General features: G+C 35.6%; 1 protein-coding gene across 1 annotated transcript in view; it reads left to right on the plus strand.

Annotated features, from left to right (window-relative positions):
* Nucleotides 1-21,954, plus strand: part of PARD3B (par-3 family cell polarity regulator beta) — a 905,664-nt gene that overhangs the window by 342,958 nt on the left and 540,752 nt on the right. The window contains exon 4 of the mRNA XM_025039317.1: nt 8,079-8,250. Coding sequence (XP_024895085.1) covers nt 8,079-8,250 — 172 coding nt within the window. The remainder of the gene's footprint in view (nt 1-8,078; nt 8,251-21,954) is intronic.

Below are 21,954 nucleotides of genomic sequence, written 5' to 3' on the forward strand. Positions count from 1 at the left end.
AATTTAACTTTTACAACATTGTGACTGTATGTATGCTTTCTTATTTACAAAATATTTTTTCACATGTTCTTTTGTTTTCTAGTGTCAGATATACTTCAAATAAAATATTCTTTCAAATATGCAGGGTAGATGTGTGTGATTTAGATAAGAATCACCTGAAGAAAAAGCCAATTTTGTGTGTGTGTGTGTGTGTCCGTGCATTTTAAAACATCCCAACCTGTATCTTCATCTCTAGTCATGCATACTCTCCCGAGACCTTCAAAGCCCTTGAGATTGAATAAAATCCAGGAACCATCTAGTGAGAAACTGGGTAAATGGCAGGCAAACGACTCAGTAGGTTGGGGTCATCTTTGAGGATTTCCCAGTCAATTTAACTCAAATATCTTCCACTTTCTTACGTATCCGCTATTTTTAATATGTGTAATACAGTGGAAATATTATTGACAAGACAGGTGTGGTGAATTTTTAAACTTTGTGATGCTGTGTTAACCTGGTGATGCTGGAGGCCTCTCCCAGCATCTGTACCCGTTAGTTTTTCCTGCAGCTCACCCTAGGGTCCACTGGGATTAGGACTTGGTGGCTGGCAGCTGACCTCCATGGACCCTTTGTCTGACCACTGCTGTGGATGATGAAGGGCACAGAGGACAGGGCTCCTCAGGCTTCCCCTGTGTGTATTACATATGAGTTGTGAATGTTGTTTCATACATGGTGAGCTGTAAGGAAAGTAAAGAATGCCGTAAAAACAAACTCAAGAGTCTCTCAAACTTGTCAAATAACACAGTGTCTTTGAAATTTAATTCAAGTCACTCCGAAGAAAAATATGATTAAGCATAAAATGTGTTCAATGTATACCTGACTTCTAAGTAACTTACTACATAATTAAAGGAGGTAAATGTATTTTTAGCTGGAATATAGATGGTTTTTAAATAGGCATATCTTTTGTTATTATGGGGCAATTTAAGCAGCTGCCTCTTTAAAAAGTGATAAGGATAAATAGGGTTCTTAGTACAGTTAAATAAATCGTGTTATTTTCTTTAGAATGAAGCTCAAAGCTGTAAAGTTTGTAAAGTTCCCTATTATGGATTTTCAATTCAGAGAGGAAATGAAAATTGGTTTTAACTCATTTATTGAATAAAGATTGAACTGTCTGAGATTCAGAGCTGTTACATACTTGCTCTGAAAATGCTAGATCTGATGGCTAGCATCTGATGAAGATGCTAATGTGAGCCTGCTAATTCTAAAAATTCAGATTAAATGCTTTAGCTCGCTGTCAAAATCCTATGAAGGCAAAGAACCTGTTTTCAAACCTTTGTTTAAAGTGGCATAAAATTAGCTCACATAGCCAATTGTTATTTAGTTACAAACAGATGCATACATTTAAATGAAATTCTGCAGTGTTTCACTGTCTTCCCAAAGGTGATAATGTGTTTTCCTCTACTTGTGAAATTGTTGTAATTTCAGTCTTACTTAGATTTAATTGTGTTTATTAAGATTTGAGACAAATGATTCCAATTTTTATTTTGTAGGATACTGTTTTTTTCTTTGTCTTTTAATTTTACTTGATAGTTATTGGTAACACGAATATGTATGAAACAGTCCAATAGCAGTATGTTGTTAAATTCAACAGATTAACCCAAAGAACTCAATATGGAAAATAAGCATTTCTTAAGAGTACATTAGTTCACTTGACATGTAATTAAAGTAGAGCCACACATTTCTCAGTGTAATTGCTAATAAAAAAATGTGTTTATAAATACAGTTTAATATGTTCTATGAACATTCAGATCATTCTTTTTTATTCTTCATGTAGACTAAAGATAATAGCATCAGATTATAAAACTCAGGCTATAAAAGTGACAGAATACTATAGGTCGACAAGCAAGAAAACCACATCATGAATATTGAAGGACCCTACAATAAAGACACTTCATGGCATTATTATTAAAATATTTACTTCTCTGTAAAAACTGAAGGCATTGGTATATTGCTTCGAGTTATGGTAGAAATGAAACAGACAGCACAAACCATGTATTGCTGGGTGGAAGAACAGCGTGGCATGTCTAAGGGTTGTGTGTTCTTGTGTGATGAAGAGCGAGAAAAAAGAAGAAAAACAAAAATTACCTATTTGATGTGTTTGATCTTGGTACTTTCTCTGTTCCTCTGTCAATCCTGTGATGAAGAGATTAAAGAGAAGCAACAAAGTGAAAGCAGAATAGGGATAAACAAGTCAAGTGAGACTCAGTCTGGGAGCCAGGGAATGTTAGCTATGGCAAGAAAAGGAATTAACATGTAACCTTCCATATGTACCAGGCTCTGTGCTAAGCATGTAAGCATGTTAGGGATATTATCAAGGAAATTAATATTCTACCCTCACCCCACTCACTCCCCTATACCCACATGCATACACACACCTTCACTGGTGATATTGATTGTAATAGCCTTATTGTTAGAGTATAAAAAGAAGTCTGAGTCCTTGAAGAGATATTGATGGTATAAAATTGCAGAGAAAACATGGCTCTTTAGATCAAGTGTATTTTTCAGGGTCATGGATGTTGTAAATTATCCAAAGCTCTTTTATTTCTTTTTGATCTTTGAGGTTTTTTGTTATCGGTGTTGTTGACTTTCCATTATTTTAACTTTTACAAGTAAATATAAAAAATAAAATATTCTCTAAAATAGAGTTTATGGCAAATCCTAATTTCAGCTGTTCCTTTCAGATGCTCCCGGGGAAGGGAGTAGTCAGAAGGTGTTTGTAGATACTGAAACTAGTGCCTGATGGTTGAACTGGGACCATCAGCAGAGGCAGTTGAGATACAGTTATCGAAGATCATCTGTACATACCTCATTAATGTTTTTATTTTCATGTGTTTTTCTGTCCTATGTATAAGGTAGGTGTGTTCCTAAGAAGTACACTCCACCGTGATCTCTCAAACAGTGGTACAAAACACATAAGATAATCGTTGTACATTTTCCTGGTGCCTTAAATTTAGTGGCAGTTAAAGAGAAAATATTTTCATATTAAAACAAGCACAGACATCTGGTGGAGTGTAAAATGCAAAATTTACATGACTTTGTAAACTAAAGCTAAGCACTTTAATTTTGTGCTCATGGCCTGGCAATTCAGGTTATATGCCTCCTCTCCCCTGGAGGTTTATTCACATTCGTTTTTAAGCTACTTTGGGAGACATCTCTCGAAGCTTCACACCAGATACATCAAAGTGACATATTGGAAGAAAAGCGGGCAAAACAGTGTCTGGGGTCTAACTGCTAATTCTGCACCCCCTCTCCATCCACTACCCACTCCTGTCAAATACTTCCATTCTTTCACAGAAGAAATAAGCAAATTCTCCTTTTTGAAAAAGATCTTGAAAAGGAAAGAGAAGATTTATAATCTGCATTTTAGGAGCATGATGCGGCAGAAGCAACTTCCGTCAGTTTTGAAAAGTAAACGAAGAATTTCTCCCCCATAATTTTAAAACCAAAAAGAATAATAATAATGATGATGACACTTGAGTATCAATGGATTATTTATACTCATTTTTTTAACTCAATTTTAATGTCTATTTTTAAAATACGAAAAATCCAGGTATCTTTATTTTGTTATGTTTGGTTTTAGTATCTGCTTTTATCTCATTTCACTCATTTTATTTCAACAAATATGTTTGGGTGTTTATTATGTCATAGTCACTGTTCTAGACAATGGAGATATAGCAAACAATAAAACAGACAAATATCACTGTCTTCTTTGAGCTTACGTTCTAGTACAATGGGGAAACAGAATAAAAGAGGACAAAAAAGTAGATATAGCATTGAGAGGGTGATGAATGCTGTAAAGAAAAACAGAGGAAGAGAGAGTATAGGAAGTCACAGAGATGCTACAGTTTAGATAGTGTGGCTAGTGAAAGCCTGGTATTTGAATAAAGATCTGAAGAATGGAGGAACAGGTCATGTGGGTATCTAGTAGAAGACTATTTCAGACAGAGAGAAAAGCAAGTGCAAAGACACAGAGCCAGGTGCAAAGAAGATAGTATAGCTGGATAGAATCCTGAGGATAAGAGAAAGGATAGTCAGAACATGAGGTCAGGAATATAACCTGGGCCCCATTACTGTAGAGACCATTACAAGAACTTGGGCTTGACTTAGGAATATTACTCAGCCATAAAAAAAAAAAAAAAAAGAATGAAATCTTGCCAAGTGTGACAGCATGGATGGACCTAGAAGGTATTATGCTAAGTGAAATAAGTCAGAGAAAAACAAATGCCATATGATTTCACTTATATATGGAATCTAAAAAGCAAACAAAATAAACAAAACAAAAACAATCTCATAGACACAGAGAAAATTTTGATGGTTGCCTGATAGGAAGGGGTTGGGGGAATGGGTGAAAAAGAGGAAAAGAGTAATATGTACAAATTGCCAGATATAAAAACAGTCACAGGGATGCAAAGTACAGCATAGGGAGTATAGTCACTAATATCGTAATAACTTCATATGGTGTCACATGGGACTAGACTTACCACAGTGAACACTTCTTAAGTTATATAATTGTTCAATCACTGTGTTGTACACCTGAAACTAACATAATATTGTATGTCAACTGTAATTGAAAAATTAAACATTTAAATAAATAATAAAAAAGAGAGTGTATTGTCCTGGAAGGCAAGTGAAGAAAGTGATTTAAAGAGGGGCGATCTACTGTGTCCTAAAGCCAAACCAGAAGAGAGACTTTGGGTTTATCAATCTTCAGATTGTTTTTTACCTTGATAAGAGCAGTTTCAGTGGAGTAAAGCAGTGAGAGCCTGACTAGAGTGGCCTCAGTAAAAAAAAAAAAAAAAAAAAAAGAGGCGAGAGATTGGAAACTGCTCTGTGCACAGCTCTTTCAAATTGTACTTTAGAGGGAAGGTAGGAAATGGAGTGGTACCTGTAGGGGTAAGTGAGTCCTGAGAAGGCTGTTTTGTTTTTGTTTGGGGTGAGAGAATGAATAGCATATTGTAGACTGATCTTTCTGTGCCTATCTGGGGATCAGATACCTAATTATTGGTAGCAATCAGTGGGGACAGGAGTTTTGGTTGGAATTAAAGGCTGTGAGAACAGATCATTTTGCATGATGGGGTCTTTAGAAAATGTCACTGTTGCTCTGGGTGACATGAGAATACTGGCATCACAGAAGGAGAACAGAAGGGGCACCAGAAGACAGATAGGGCAACAGATGAGGAAGGCGTCCAAATCAAATATTGCCCATTTGCATTTTGCATAGAGTTTAGGTTACTCGCAGTCCCCTAAGGGGTCAGTGGAAGTTTAGCCTAGATGAAACCCTAACAACTAATAGAATTTCTTCTTTCACATGCAACGCATCTCTGTGGGAGAGATCATTTTGAATGGGTTTTAAGGCAGGGCAGGGAGACAGACCATTGTCATACTCTGGACACGAAATCAGCATGCCTTCTGCTGAGGGACTAGAACAGTGGTTTATGTTAATTAACATATCTCTGTCACACCGTCTGCTAGGGACTCTGTCACCCAGTAATGTAGGTGTTCTGATGAATCAAGTTATCTAGCTAACAAGCACCTATAACATATGGTTTAAATTAATTATCAATGTTGGAACAAGTGTAAGTCTGTGTGTATTGTACATGTGGAGATGAAGGCTAGTTAGAAAGTCTCATCGGCCAATACCTGTCGTGCCAGTGACTTTAGACACCACAGATTCAGGGACTGATCCTCTTCCTTCCAGGTTTAGAGACTTTATTTCATCTATTCAGGTCTTCACCCATATATTCAGAGTGGGCTATGCAGGGATAATTCCTGTCAATCATGGGGTTGGGAGACAGGTTAAGCCAGTAACTGAAGAGATCATGAGAGTTGGGTGGCCTCTAGATCTCACGGTCATCATTTGAGAAGAGTCATGTATTGCCTGTATCTCCAAAGAGCAGAGTTCACATTCTTTAGGACATAACATCCTCATGGACAGCTATAGATATTTCTTCTTCTATATAGAATGTAGCTTTTCTTCTTCCAGTTTTCTTTTTTGAATGTAGCTTTTCTTCTTCCAATGTAGCTTTTCTTCTTCTAGTTTTCTTTTTTGTAAAATGGTTACAGTGTAGTCAAATACACTGGATTGGAAATTAAAATTAGGTTAGATTCTAGTACCAAATGCTTTTTAGGTGTTTCTCTGGGAAAAACAATCTCCAAACTACTCCGTTCTCCCATTTAATAAATCAATATAATATTGTTACCACATACTTATAAATGTGTGTGGATATAATAGTATGACAAACAGTAAAGTATCTTAAGAAGAACATGTTATGTAACAGCCATAGATAATGATTTATCTGAGTTATCAATTTTAAGATCTTGTATTATCCTTTGGATTAGTATTTTTTCTTTGCCCCAATATTTAAGGCACATAAAATATACTGAGTTAAGGATGTAGTAACTGGAAAAAGTAAGGAATTCTCTTAACTTATACAAAACTATTCATAGTATCAGTAAAATAAGCCATTTTGCTTAGGTGATTGGTATATTAAAATAAATGTCACCAGTATGTGAAGTTGAAATTGTAATTATGTCACAGAAATAGTGATGAAAATAACACTTCCACCACATTTTAAAAATTGATTTTATTTTCCTTTACAAGATTTAAAGTATTAAACTCATCACTTTGGCCAGATAATTAGAAAAATATAGTTCTACTGATGATTTTTATACTAGAATTATATTTCATTATTAATCCATTTAAGTCTTCTCTCAAATCAGTTTATCAGTGCTGCCAATTAAAAATAGAAAACATATGTGCTCCATTTTAAGAATTAAAAATAATGCCTTGGGAATAGCATCTCTTTTCTGTGGTGAGAGGATTGTTGGATTTTCCAATTAAACAAGTCTCCATACTGGAAATGAGTAGTCAATTATGAACATTATTTTTGAATAGCCAATTTGCATATCCCTAATTATATTCATTTCTTTTGAAACACTGAACTTGGAGTTTATGATGTTTTCATTGATTACCTTGGTGCGTGTGTCATTAATACTGTTGCCAGCAAGGTGCCCCTATGAATGAGGCTTCGAGTGTTATCCTGAATAAACGATTGAATTATAAATAGGTTTGTTTTATTTAATGAATGAAAAATACAGAGATTTACTAGCAGTTTTCAGATTTACACATACAGCACTTTAATGGGTTGACAGTAGCATCCTTGCAATGCCAGCTGCACTCACATTTGGACTTTTCCTTATCAGTGATAAGGGGCATTTGAGGTTCCTTGATGGTGGCGCTGTCCGCTAGCCAAATATGCAGCTTAGCCGGGCTGCCTTCACTCTTTATACAGCAGTGTTTGCACAATTAATGGAATATTTTTTGATATTTTGCCCTAATTTTATGAAAAATGACTTGGAAACAGATAATCAAACATTTTATATTAGTGACAAGAAGCATAGTTTTCACATGTAAGAAAATTGAGATGAAGTTGGAAATAATTCGGTGAAAAGTGCTGATGTTTATTCTCATTGGACTTGGCATTCATTGGACTTAAACCAGTCAACAGAGTCAATAATGAAGGAAAAGAACAAAATTAAAGGCATTTTTGTATAAAAATGGGTTATCTCTGCGTACAGGATAAACACACATTCTGTGTAAATATACACTGCGTGTTTATCAATTTATGATGATTGTGTCTAAAAGGAAAGGTATAATTCTGGGTTTCCTAATGTCTGTTGTTTCACTTCTGCATATTCAACTTTTATTTTGGGGAACACTTTTGAAAGAGATACTGAAGTCTTTTTAGGCATATTAGAAAAGGTGGTGAGGGGAGGAGGCAGCCATTTCATTCCTTCAAGAGAGTTAACCAAAACTGATTATCTGTTTCAGGAATAAACAAACAAACCATTCACTATTTCCTGGCCATGGTGCTTTTAGATGTAATATTGATTTAAGAGTTGTGGGTACAGTAATATTAAAGTTTTAAATTTTCAGAGGCCATTTTCTTTAAAATCAAATAAAGATCACCATCAGCTAGATACAGTATCTGGATGATATGCATGCCCTACGAAGTAATTAGTGTTGTTGGATTTGTTTGTAGCTGATTGCTGTGTTTGACGAACAAGAACCACTCCACAAGATTGAGAGCCCCAGTGGAAACCCGGCAAGTCGGCAGAGCCCAGACGCTTTTGAGACAGAAGTGGCTGCCCAACTGGCTGCGTTTAAACCAATTGGTGGGGAAATTGAAGTAACCCCTTCTGCTCTGAAATTAGGTATGTGTATTTTTTGTGGTATGTTTTTCACCTGGTTAATATACATCACCTTGCTGACTATGAGTTGCTTCTACTTTATGACTTATCCTGTACCTTCCTTTAAAAAAAAAAAAAAACTGGTTTATCTTTTTCTAAATTATTTTTTATGTAGCTCTTTGTAGCTATTGTTGCTCAGGCAAGTGGATGCAGGTTTTTGTTTTTGTTTTTGTTTTTTTCCTTGAATTACACATGAATCTGAATCTGAGTTGTGTGCCCCTGAGCTATCACAGGGAAGGATTTGGACTGTAAGTCCCTGAAAAAGTTGTTTGGAAAAAGCTAAGGGTGATCAAAGAACTAAGATTAGAAATAAAGGTCACTTCCTGTTTTAGCCACCTTTTTCCCCTTAGACTACATATCTTAGAGTTTGGGGAAACCATTCTAATGTTAGTTTCTAATTCTGTTCTACGGATTTATTCAAACAAGAACAACTCACTCAGTAATTTTACTCAGAATTATTTTTTGCTACATTTGTTTTGAAGGTGTGGGTAGAAAGAGAAAATAAACATTCTTCTAAAGTTTCAGTGAATTTACAACTCTAAGAGAAATAATATGTTAGGTTTTGGTGACACCTTTGAGATAAATTTAGGTCAGTTTAACAGCATGAAGTTTTTGAAAAATAGTATTTTGGTACTTAAAATAATTTTTTTATTCCTGTTGAATGTATGCATACATTTTGAGACAGCTCTAAGCACCTGTTATAGGTTAATTCTCAAGCTAGAAGAATAGAGGTGTTTTCCACTTTGCAAAGGGCACCTTATTCTTTTTAAAGCAAAACATATGCTTAAAATTGTAAAAACTACACATAGTACTAGTTTTTTTCCCATTTGAAACAAAATATATATTGTCAATTTTATTTTATATACCACAATACTGAATATTCATATTTTGCACTAATTTTATGGAAAGCATCTGTAGTAACCCTTTTAGGATAAACCAAGTGGAAATTAATGACCTACAGTCTTTATGATTTTCCTCTGTCTTTTGGAAAGCGAGCTACTGAAGCAGTCTGCTGGAACGCGGACATTGAGGGGCTTTGTGGCAGCTTTTCTTCATCTGGAGGGAGGCTTGTGGCTTCAACAACCTCACAGCCCTATCATTCATTTGCATAATGGATGCCTTTTTATCCATTATGCAAATGGTTGGGAGGAAAATTAGGCAATAAGGGAAGACGAAAGGAGAAAATTGTTCTTGCTTGTTTTAATATTCTATTTATAAGCAAGCACTGTGGTCTTCAAAATGCTGAACCTCAGAGTACCCCTGTGCCTGGGAACTCGTTTTGACTTTCTTTTTTTCTCTTAACGAGCTTTTTCAGGGAAAAATGTTTGTTTTTCTTCAGTTTTTTTTCAGTTTGTTTTCTCGAACCATCTAAGCAATATAACATTAAATGCAGGAAGAAAAGTAAGCTGAGATTTCTCTTCTTTTAAAGTGGACTTTCTATTTCTGCAATACTGATTTTCTGGTAAGACAGAGATAGAAAATAATATTTATTAAATGGTGAGCACACTCCAGCACTGAGCTCAAGGCACCAAGCATTCTAAATCCTTTACTCATAACAACTGATTTAAACCTCATAATACTTCATTGGGTTCTATTATTCCTCTCATTTAAGAGATAAGAAGACAAGCACAGAGCAAGACCAGGATTCGAACCCTTGCTGGCTCCAATTTTGCTATGCACCTCATTTTGGGTGATTTACTTTGCGATTATATATCAAAATCCTGCTAATGCTTAACTTTTCGGTTTCAAGTCCCATTTCCCCTACTACTCCAGATTAAATGATGAGATTAGCTAACCTTTACTATTAGGTGGTCAGTATTGCCTTCCAGTTATTTGGTCTGACACCATGGCATCATCTCTAGTTCCTCCTTTTTCTTCCCACCATCCCCACTTTCTTCAGCCTTCATGTCCATGATCATTGCAGCAGGCCTGAGCCTTATCATCAGTCAGATTCTTGTAGAGGCCTCAGACCAACCTTTCTTTACAGTGCTGCTTTCTTCAATCCCTGCTTCTGCCAGAACCACCTTTCTAAATCACAAATTTGATTACATAACTCCCCTGTTTAACAACTTCCAATGGTTTCCTATTGCATGGAGAACCGTATCCAAACTCGTTAGCAAGCTGATGCAGATGGTTCCTCAGAATTAGCTGAAAGAATTTGGGCAGGGATGAATGATGACAAAATCAATCCTTGTCCACCCTCATGGTACCATCCGATTGAGTACTTGTCATATCTGGAACTTTAAAAGCAAAGAACAAAAAACATATGTATCGAGTTTCTCAGAGAAATTAAAGAAGGAAGCAACACAATCAGCTTGGGTTTCTGTCCATTCCGTTTCCTTTCTGCTGCCTTTGGGGCTGGGTGTAGTCACAGGTTGGGCATGTGTCTGTCATCTCAGGGTGGAGGGACATGCATGGCAGCAGATACAAGTTTTATGGCTCTCCCAGGAGTGTCACCCGGTTGTTGTGCGGTCAGCCCACCGAGATCCTGTTCAGATGAAGAGTGGGAAAGGGTGGTTAGAGGACAAGTAGCATTAGTGTTTCCAGCGATTCATAACGGTGTGCATATAAAATGCCAGACAGGGAGCCCCAGCCCTTGATCTTGGCTCCCCACTCAGCTCTTCAAGGCCATTGAAACTGGTCCTACTTCTTATGGGACTCATTCCCCTCGGCTGGTACAGCAGAAACGAGTGCTTATTCTCACTGTTGTTGTTGTTGTTGTTGTTGTTGTTCTTGAGATCCATTCAAGAAGGTGAGGAATTTAATCTTTATTAGTTCTCCTGCTTATCTCAGACATAATTTAACAAATATTAGGGATCGATACATTTTTATGATTAGGTCATTTTAATCATTAAAAATTTGTCTTACTGTTATCTGAGAGAAAATATAGTCAAAGTTCAGTGTAATTTTTATATCTCTTTTCCAACACAAGATAATCATCATCGGTATTCTGTTAAAAACCAACATGCATGCAGACGCAGGATGGCCTCTCCTGTTCTTTTTTTTAATCTTCCAAGATGAAATATTTATGCACAGAATGTGCAGAAAGTTTACATTCACAGGCTCTTCATGATCTAGCTACTTCCTCTTTGCCCACTTTTATTACTGGCCATTCTTCTACAGTACCTTTAACACGAAGCCACCGTGAACCATTGCTATTCCCCCAAATTGCTACTTCCTTTCAAACCTCTGTACCTCTGAAACAGTAGGTACTGTTTCCTTTACCTGGCTCATCCCTTTGCCTACTTGATAAACTCGTATGCACCTTTTAAGGTCAAGCTCAAATATGTCGTTTATGATGCCTTGTCCACAACTTCAAGATGTTATGATAGGTGTACGATAAATATATGTCTTAATTCTTTATTCAACAATACAGGGTTACAAAGATGCATCAGAGAAATCTACTGACCTAAAAGGGTTTATAGTCTTATACCATATAAGCTAATGAGGTATATATTTTTAATTTGAAGAAGAGTTTTAAATCAAGCGGGCAACCACATAATTTCAATGGCATTCATCTAAATTATTTCCTACCATTTATTTTCTAATAGATTGTCTAATGTAATGCTAAATGATTAAGTCCTGACTCAGCCCTAACTAGCAAGTCATCCTGACACCTTAAGATTCTGTGTTTCTGAAATTGGTTAATGTTTTTTACTATGTAGCCTGGAGGTTTCTAACAAGTCAATTTAAAAGAAGAGACATGGTGGGACAAACACCAGGTAGAATAGCAAAGAATCATATTCATAGAGTACATTTGGACTTTAAAATCACCTAGTTCAAGAGTTTTCTAAGTCTTTGTGGAACCCTATGGTATTTCTTAACATGTTTTGGAATTTCAACATATATTTGGTTCTGGTTACTTAACTAATAACATTTATTCAGCATTTAAATTCTAGAAACTCTTCTAATTCATTCACGATCACTTGTACAAATGGAGTTAGTTATGCTAACAGGGAAGAAAGGGATGAGAAGGCTGTGGAGCAGGCAACGGAATCCAAACACTTTTGAGAATTCATACAGCAGAGAAACCCATGTCCACCAAAAAAAATTGTTAGCACCCCTTAGAATAACTTTTCTGAAATGCCGATCTAGAAATAGGGTTCTATAAAATTCCATAATTGTTTAGACATTTTTTAACAAAAGAGCAAATAAAAGCTTAGAGAATATGCTCTAATATCAAATAACTAGCTGGTTAAAGAACTGGATTGGAACCTGCATCTCTTGGCTTCTAGTACAGTGCTTTATCAACTACATGGCATTTTTTGAATTAATTATAGATTTCAGTTAGCCATGTCTTTTAATACTATATGTGATAAAATAGTACCTCATATCCTTTGGAATTGAGATAGAGTGTAAATTAATAAGCAGATACTATGAATAGCTGTAAGTCAAAAGCTAATAAGAAAATAAAGATCAGAAAATTAAGATGGAGAAAATTTCTTTTAAATTCTTTAAGTTTCAGAAATGGAATTGCTCTTGTCTTATCTTGTGTGTGTTCATACACATCTGTGTGTTTGGGGAGAAATGGCACCAAAACTGTTTATGTTAGTGGGATTCCTAGGTGATTTTTTTTTTAATATCGTGGAGTTGTTGTACTGTTTTTGACATTTCAAGTAACTGCAGGTAGGGCCTCTGTAAATAGGACAAATTAGTGAGGACAATTATTTTGAAGTTCGGAATAATGAGTCCTTTAACCTTTCCCACACTAGCTCCTATGCTGCCTTTGTGATCAGTGGCATCTGAGCTTCTGCTGTTCTCCAAAAGACCTCATGAGGCCATAGCCCAAGGTTGGTCCAATCCTCGTCCCTTGAGAACCAATGATATGGAGCTGGTCCCAGATCCTACAGTATTTTATCCAGACAAGTAATTTAGCCTATATCTATCAGAACCACGTTTTTCCAAATGAAATATAAAGTGGGACACATTTGGCATTTCATAGAAGTGAATAATCATAACTGAGACCATCCAGGACACTTCCGGATGTGTCACTACCCTATCTCCTTGGGCCACAGTGTTCTCGTTTTTAAAATAAGCCTTTCTCGCTGTTACGGGCTATTTTTATCCCAGGAGAATTTCATTAATACAAAGCTGAATTTGAATCTGACTCCATGCTCATGTCAGTTTTTCTCCCTTGGCCCCAATTAATTAGTAGATTTATTTTATACATTTTGATAATTTTTCTCAGTACTTCTTGATTGAAATTTGTTATTTTGGGTTCAAGCTTCCATGAGAAAATATTTCTTTAGTTATAATTATTTTAGCAACTTAATTCAAACAGTGTGTCAGGATAAAAAGTACTTTAAACTTGGTTGTTGCCACTCTTGTGATCTATATTACCCAGATATAAAGCTATCTGATTAAAGTTTGGAGTTGAAATAGTATTAGCTTTATTCTCCTCTTGTGCATTAAACTTTGAAGATGAGCTACTTTCTATTTGAAAGTGATTCTTGTTTTTGAGACTTGAAAGCTGAAAGGTGCCTCAGATGCTTTATTGTTTCCATGTGTGTTTGTGCTTCTTCAAAACTAAAATGGAAATTATGATTGTATGTTATAATATAATTATTTTCAAAACACTGAGTTCTTTGCTCTTTATTTTCAGTAGTTCTCAGAAAATATTCTATAGCCATAGATTAGTGTTGGAAATTGTGACTGTTTTCTTCTGATTTTGCGTAATTTACTGCATAAGGGAAACATATGGGAACATTTGTCTGAATTTCTAACGAAACCAAATCCCTTTATGGCACTGATCTTCAGGAAAAAATAAAGAAGGGGGAAGTTTATTCCTTTAATTAGGCTGCAGTGTGTAAGTAGCTGCCGTGCCCATAATGTGAGTTTAAATATTGGCATCTGATCCTAGACAAACACTCTCACACCACACACATAGCAGAACTAAACCTCAGGGCTGGGTTGTGCTCCTGCTGGAGCCTTTGAATTCTAACTACAAAGTGCACAAGCATGGAGGGTTCCTTGTTGCTGGAAGCTCTCTGCTGTGGGCTGTGAAACTCAGAGCTGAAATTACTAGGGAACTGAGGTCATTTGCTTGGATGAATCCATAAGTCATAATTTGGTCATTGAGTTTCATCCTATTTGTTTCCTGTTGGGACTGATTATTCAAAAGTTAACAGCTATAGCATAGCTTTCTTTTCTTTTTCTTCCCTGGGAGCCTGGTATTTTTTTTTCCCATGGAGGCTTAGATGAATGATGTTGTAATTAGCTATGGTAACCTTGCTAGGCTATCATCAATCAGTCATAGCCATATAGTCAAAGTGTGTGCATGCTTTCTGGTGTAATGGTAACTAAAGCAGGACCAAAAAGGTCACAGCATCACTAACCCATCTCTTTACCATTCTTCTTTCGCTATTGTGGCTTTGGGTTCAATTTTAGTTTGTTTTCAGAGTAAGTGAAAAGTTGGGGGAGGGGAATAAGTCGGGTTATACATTGAATATTTAAAAAAATTTTTAAGACTCTGGAAAAGGGCCTTAGAGGACTTGATTGAATGAGAATAAAATCGATACCTAAAGACAAGCAACTCTTAACAAATATTAAAAGGTAATTACCATACAGAAGTAATTTTTGTTTGTGTTAGAGAAATGCAAGTGTGAATGATAGTTCGTATGTGACGTTTTCAGTCTACCTGACAGTGCTTTCCCTGAGCAACTACAGACTGATGGTCGATAAATGCCTGCTTCATAGGCAACCAGTTCATAACACCTTGCAAAAATAACATGATGAGTCTTGCTTGAGAATAGTCTACTTTTATAAGTGTCTTTTAAGTGAGATATTAAATTACAGAATGTTAAGCAAGAAAAATAAAAAATTATCATCATCCTAACAGAACTACATTTTCATTTTTTCCATTTTCTCTCTTGCTCATCTTTGTATTTTGGTCTTAAATCAATTTTTTTTTCAACCACCTACTTCAGTCCTCCTTTTATCTCCTTAATTTTGTGTATCTGTATCTAATGTCTAAATTTAGTACCTAAATTATTACTAAGTTGGTTGTATTCTGATTAAAAATAACCATTCAAGAGAATTTGCATTTGTCCATTTACCCCCAAATATAAATATAAAATAGTATATAAAAACTAACCTTTCATTCTTGTTCTTTTCCAGCTGTATTTTCTAAGTTGATTATATGACCTCAAAAAAAAAAAAAAAAGAAAAAAAAACAGTGAGTTCACCGTCTCTCCTTTGGCCTCTTGCTGATGCTGGACCCACACTGAGACAGAGTCTGCAGATCCTCTCATAAACAAACGGAATGAAAGGTCACCTGCCTACTGCTCACTTGATATTAGACCCCTGGGTTTTCAAGCCTCTTTTGCAGATTGCTTTTAATAGTAAGCCCAGCGAAGCTGTGTTTGCAGAGGCCTAGTCCCTGAGTAGTAAAAATATTTTCAGCCATGCTGTCATATTCAGCTCCTTGTAGTTCCCTGGACCACTGATAAAATGATTTCCAGTTTGTCCTTTACTAAAAGAAAGTGAAGGGGCCCGCCCCGCGCCCCCAACCCACCAACCACACACACACCCACCCACCGTAGTCTCTTCTTCCCTTCCCCACACACCATTACAACCCCCATATTTTATTCTTGCGAACAGTCCCAGCTCTCTCTTATGTGTTCTATTTAGGTTCTCTGGGGCAGCCAAATAGGACCAAGCAGAATGGCCCTTCGTTCACAAAGTATAAAGCACTGCTTTTCAGAGCCTAGTAGGATTTTGCATGTCTATCACAAAATGCTTTCAAATTACTTATCTGTATTAAAAATCCTCTTAACTCAGAATTTTGTACATATAAATCTCTGTGGTCATAAAATAGATTACATTTCTCATGAATTTCTAATCACACCTAAACAAATTATTTATAATAACCGTGCTGATTTTCTTTTGCAGTCTGAAATTCAAGAACCTTGCTAATAATTCAATATATGGCAAAGCTTCTTTTGCACTAACGACTTAAATATAAGGTTTAGTCATTGGGATTTTTTTTTTCTGTGTGTGTGTGTGTGTGCATGCATGTGTGTGTGCATGAGTTATTTTCTTTCCATCCAGATGGGTGAGTGAAAAAAAATGCACTAATTTAATTATTTACAGAAGATCCATCTTAAGGACAAGTCACTCAGAGTTGGACACGCTTTTATGACTGGCTCAGGATTTTCTCATTTGCTTTATCTGATAAAGCCATATGATGAATTAGGCCCCAAGATACACACATTTGGTTATTTCCTTGTTCTGTACACAGTTTGAAATTTTACTAAGATCTTGATTCAGCCCAATGAAAGTAAGAAATACTGAAACAGCTCGATCTGTTCATTCTCACATCCCAAGGTGATAAGGAAAGGTGACAGCCTTTGCTAGCAATTGCCACAAGAAAAGCTATCTCTCTTGTGTTTGCCCTTTTTTTAATGTTTACCAGATAAAAGAAGACAACCTCCCAGATATCACCACCACACCCTGTCAATTTATCATTGAAACAATGCATCCATCATATGGTACAGAGAAAATGATTCTCGCTTTGTTTATTCTTGGCTTAATGGGAAAAATCTTGAAAGCTATTGAAAATACAGGTAACTCTTTAAAAATACCAGAAAAATCTGATTGTTCTGATTGCTCTTCTATATAAATATGAGAATCTGTTAAACTCATGAAACTCCTTTACAGATGGAAGAAATTTGGGGCTTTATGTTTGTTTTTTTCTGTGAGTAAAATTAAAGGAAATTATGTGGTACATCATGCTTATTTTCTTTTTGTTTATGTGGAAAACTTGGCTATGATTACTTAATACATGTATGTGGAATATAGCATGATCAAGGAAAATAATGAGTAGGCCTTTTGCCTTACCACAACATGTTTAAAATCATAACTCTTGTGTTTGGTGTTTTAAGATAATATTGGCTATAAGAAGCCATTACTTCAGTGTCCATTTTTCTTGAAACTGTTAGTAAGAATGGTGTTTCCATATTCTTTTGCACTATTTGTTCTGAAAAATGGCATGGATAACAGCAAGCTGAATGGCTTTGTGTCATCTGGTTCTACATAATTGCGATGATCAATTAAACTCTACTGTGTTTTTAAAATAAATAGACTTTCTACCCTAGAGATCTGAAACCATGAGGCAAACTTCTTATTTTAGTCACAGTTCAGGAATAATGTCCTTTGACCTCACAACTTTAGTTTGGTGTTACAGTTAACTGCCCCTATGGCAAAGTTCAGCATTTGCACAACTAACATCTGCTCTTTTTAGATTTTTAAATGGTTGGGCTTAAGAATGTAGCTATGGAAATCAGTATATCTGATGTCCGTGCTACAGAAGATGGTCACGTGCCTTTCACTGACTTCAGTTAACCAATAATTATTTATTGCCAGCACAATAGATGAAAAGTATTATGCTAAGTTTCCAGAGGAATATAAAATAAAAACAAGTCATGAACTCACTTCCAAGCAGCTTGCAATCTATTTGATTTAAAATAAATTACTGAATGAGTCTCTTAATTTGGTTAGGTTTCCATTTTTATAATTTACAACTGTTGTTGTAATAACACAGAGGATATAATTACAAAACCATATAGTTGAAAAAGGTCTTAGCTCGTAAGTAAATTTAGATGTACACAAAGCCTTTATGTGTTCTATTAGTCATGTGCAGTGTCTCTCCTTAGCTTGGTTAGTTGTCTTTCGTTTGACTCTTTGGTTGATGGAGAGGTTCATGAAAATAATAAAACTTCAAGTCTGTAGTCTATCGGTGATTCTTCAGTTTCATCAACTCCATTTTGGACAGTGTTAATTTTATCTGCTATTAGGTGACAAGAAATAACTAGATTCCAAGTCTTTCTACTACCACCAACAATGTCCTGTGCTGCTCAAGGTGGGTCTCCAAAGACCTATGGATCGATGGGTGAATATTTATCTATCTGTCCATTCATCTATCCATCCTTTGGCTCAGAGACATTCCAGTCAAATGTACTAGGTAGTGAAGTTGGAGACCAGGCTTCTACACTGATGAATTCAGCAAATGCACTGTTTAAAAGAATTAATTGTGCTCTAAGCAGGAGATGGATGTCAGTGACCCACTCCTTGCTTCTTTTTCACTCAGTACCACATAAATTCTGATTGGATCCCCAAGGGTGATCTTTTCCTCAAGTCTATAGGCTACACCTCAGTCTAATTTATTTACATGATACATCAAGTTTGGGAAAGTTCTATTTTCATTTTTTCTGTTTTTCTGATTCGAAATGCCATTCTCCAGTTGAGTGCCCAAATCATCTCAATATGATTATTTTATAAGTAAATTTCTTCACACCGTGGGATGTACTGAGAAGGAGCATCTTGACCATCTTGGGAGACTTCCTTAGAGTTAGAGAATGGATGTTGTGTTTTTTCTCCTTTTCAGACCAATCACTACCTTTTTCAAAAACTTGGTCAAAATCAATTTTCTTTAAAAGAACTTCCATGATTGCCTTATTGCCTTATTTTTTAAAATAATGTTTATCATTTCTTTGATAATTGTCATATGCTTGATATGATTATGGTCTGTCCTTACAAGATGAAAAGTTATAAGGAGGTTGGCAAAATCCTTGTCTATAATTCATATCTCCTTAAAAATTTGATTTTTTTCTCAATACCCAAAATGTAACCTTAATATATTTGATTTCATTATTTTTCTAAAGTCTTAGTGAAACAAGTAGGCAATGCATTATTTCTCAAAGAAACAAGGGATGGAGAAGGATGTAGATTATATATAACATATTCACTTTACAGCAGTATAGTATAGAAATTATGAGTATAAGCCATGGAGGAAGACTATGTAGGTCAGATAAGGCTCTGCCCTTTACAAGCTGGGTGATCTTTGGCAAGTTATTTAACCAAACTGTGTCTCAGTTTTTTATCTGTAAAATAGCTAATATTAGCAATGGTCTGATAGATTTGTGAACAGCAGAAGCATTAGTATGGATGTAAATATAAAACACTTAAAATAGTACCTGCTATATTAGTGGTAAATACTAATTACAATTATTATTTTCACCATTATATTTATCATTTGAAAGAAAATTATAAAATTTCCTTGTGTTTCTTTAATTGATATTTTGATCTGGTTCTTTGTTCTCCCTTTTCCCCATTTTCAACTCTTAACCAATGATACCGTTTTCTCTCTTTTTCATAATGGAGATTTTTTTTCATAATTTTTTGTAATGGAGATTCTGGTCATTTTATGCCTTCTCTTAAGCTAAAAAGTAAATTTGTTTTTTCTCTCTTTGCTTACAGGATAAATGGTAAAATGGTTTATTGAAGCCAAAACAATTCCCAGAGACATTAATCAGAATGGTATAATTGCTGCAAAGTTTTCAAATAATACCTTTGTGTTTGTTTCTAGATATTTATAGAAGGGTAATTGCTTTGATTCTTTTTATCTTTACTTAACTCAAGTATTTACTTTCATGTAGTCACCCCGAATCAGCATATTGTTCATAAGTGCATGCTGTTCATGTTTGACAATACCTTTACACAAGGGAATAACAATTTATTTTTAATGTTGTTCCACTCACCCAACTGACCTAGAATTCTGTATCAGACGGGGTGCCGGCAGGAAACAGATGGCATGCTCAAAGGTGTAATTGAAGAGAATTTAATAATGGGATTGTTTATGAAAGTGAGGCAGTCAAGTCCTAAAAAGAGTGGAGAGCCCTTCCCAGCCCGGGTCTGAGAGGGGCGGGAGGGGAGAATCCTTACCAGTCGCCGAGGGCTGCAGATGTGGGAGGGATGGCCTCAGAGGATTGGAACCTGTGACCTGAGGTGGTTAAGAGCTGCCACTTTCAAAGGTGGAGCTGGCATAGAGGGAGCACAGTGGGGAATAAGTCCTAATATTCATCTCTTCCTCTCCCCTGATCTCCTGCTGGTTTTTCCTAATGACCAACTGCAACAGGTAACTGGACTGTGTGATGCACTGTCACTGAGTGGAAGTCAGCTTCCTGGAAGCCCAAACAGAGCTTAAAAGACTGGAAAGTGACTCTAGATAGCAACATGGAGGTCAACCAGCACAAATACTGAGTCTGTGTGACTTTTTTATAAGATGCTGGTATAGATCAATAATGTTTTAAAATTAACAAATGATTGTATATTTGGAATAGAACTTATCTATTGGAATGTAGAAATCATTAAAATATACATTTTCCTTCAAGGTGTTCACAATTCAGTGCAATAGTTCTCATCCTTTTTTTTTTTTTTATTGAGACATAGCATAGGTGATATTTCTATATACAGTACACTGAAGTATATCACCTACCTTTGTGTAATATTGCTGTTTTGCTGACTATAATTCTACCACCTTTATAACTTAGTAAAGCACATCATCTTTCAGTTCACAAAAAGTGAATCAAATATACTTCTTTTGTGTCTCCTTCTCAAACTTTCATAGAAATGGACATTTTAAGTAAAAATAAAGTGGGGGTGAATTAATTAAAATACTGGAAATAGGAAGAAGGTAAATTGGAAAGTAAATAGAATCAGATTAACAGATAACTCAGAATTTAGGTTGCCCTAGAGTAAAGTCTTCTTCCTCTTGGCATTGAAGGATGACCTGGAGTGGACAGCCTGCCTGCCTGCTTCCTGTGCGTATTTGTTAAAATGAGACCTGTCAGTGAGCATGTTTTATTATATCACCCACCTAATTTAGGGGAGGAGTTTGCTCAGGAAAGACCCATGTATTGGCAACAAAAACTGAAGCTACTTGCTAATTTTTTTTATTATGTATAATTTATTTATTTTTTATTTTTTTAGATTTTGCCACTTGTTATTCTTAAGCAGCTAAGTACTTTATTCAAAAAAAATAAATGGGCAACTACCACTCACCAGAGATTTAAGAGAACAACAACTCAAAAGATGGTGCTAGGATGAATTGACAAGACAGCCTTAGAGAAGAACAAAAAAGCTGGAGACGCTACCTTACCAGATATCGGGATTTATCAAGTTATAGTAATTGATTCAGTGTAGTTTTGGCACAAAGTCAGATGAGTGGAATAGAATAGAAATTTCCAGCAACAGACCTTCATAGTTTTATGTCAGATTTAACACTGCTGTGCAGTGAGGAAAGGATAATGTTGAGTCAATTTAATATATACATATCTTAATCCCTACCTCACATCTTGTAGAAAAATCAGTGCTGCATAAATTATAGATCTAAATATAAGAGAAGAGGAAAAAAAGCTCTTGAAGACAACATATGGGAATATGTGCATACCTATGGAGTTAGGCTTATTTTTAAAACAAGACATGAATAGTACTACCCATAGGAAAACTTTTAGTAAATTGGATCATGTTCAATAAAGGACTTCTGTCCATTAAAGGACAAATTTAAAAGAATGAAAAAGAAAAGCCGTAGGCTGAGAAGATATTTGTAATATAAATATCTGACAAAGGATCATCCATGCCCAGAATATGTAGTGTACTTCCAGAAATGACAAGAGAAAAGGAGACAGCTAAATAGAAAAATAAAAAAGAACTCTAATAGGAATTTCATAAAATAGATATTTAAATACCAGTAAATATACGAAAACTTATTCCAACTCCATTGGTCTTCACAGAAAGGAACGGTAAATCACATTTCAAATTTGACAACAAAAAATAATGCAGCTTGTTTTATAAGTCAAAATATGAAGTAAATATGCACGAGTCCATGCT

Source organism: Pteropus alecto, unplaced genomic scaffold (assembly GCF_000325575.1).
Source record: "Pteropus alecto unplaced genomic scaffold, ASM32557v1 scaffold3, whole genome shotgun sequence".
Taxonomy (NCBI): domain Eukaryota; kingdom Metazoa; phylum Chordata; class Mammalia; order Chiroptera; family Pteropodidae; genus Pteropus; species Pteropus alecto.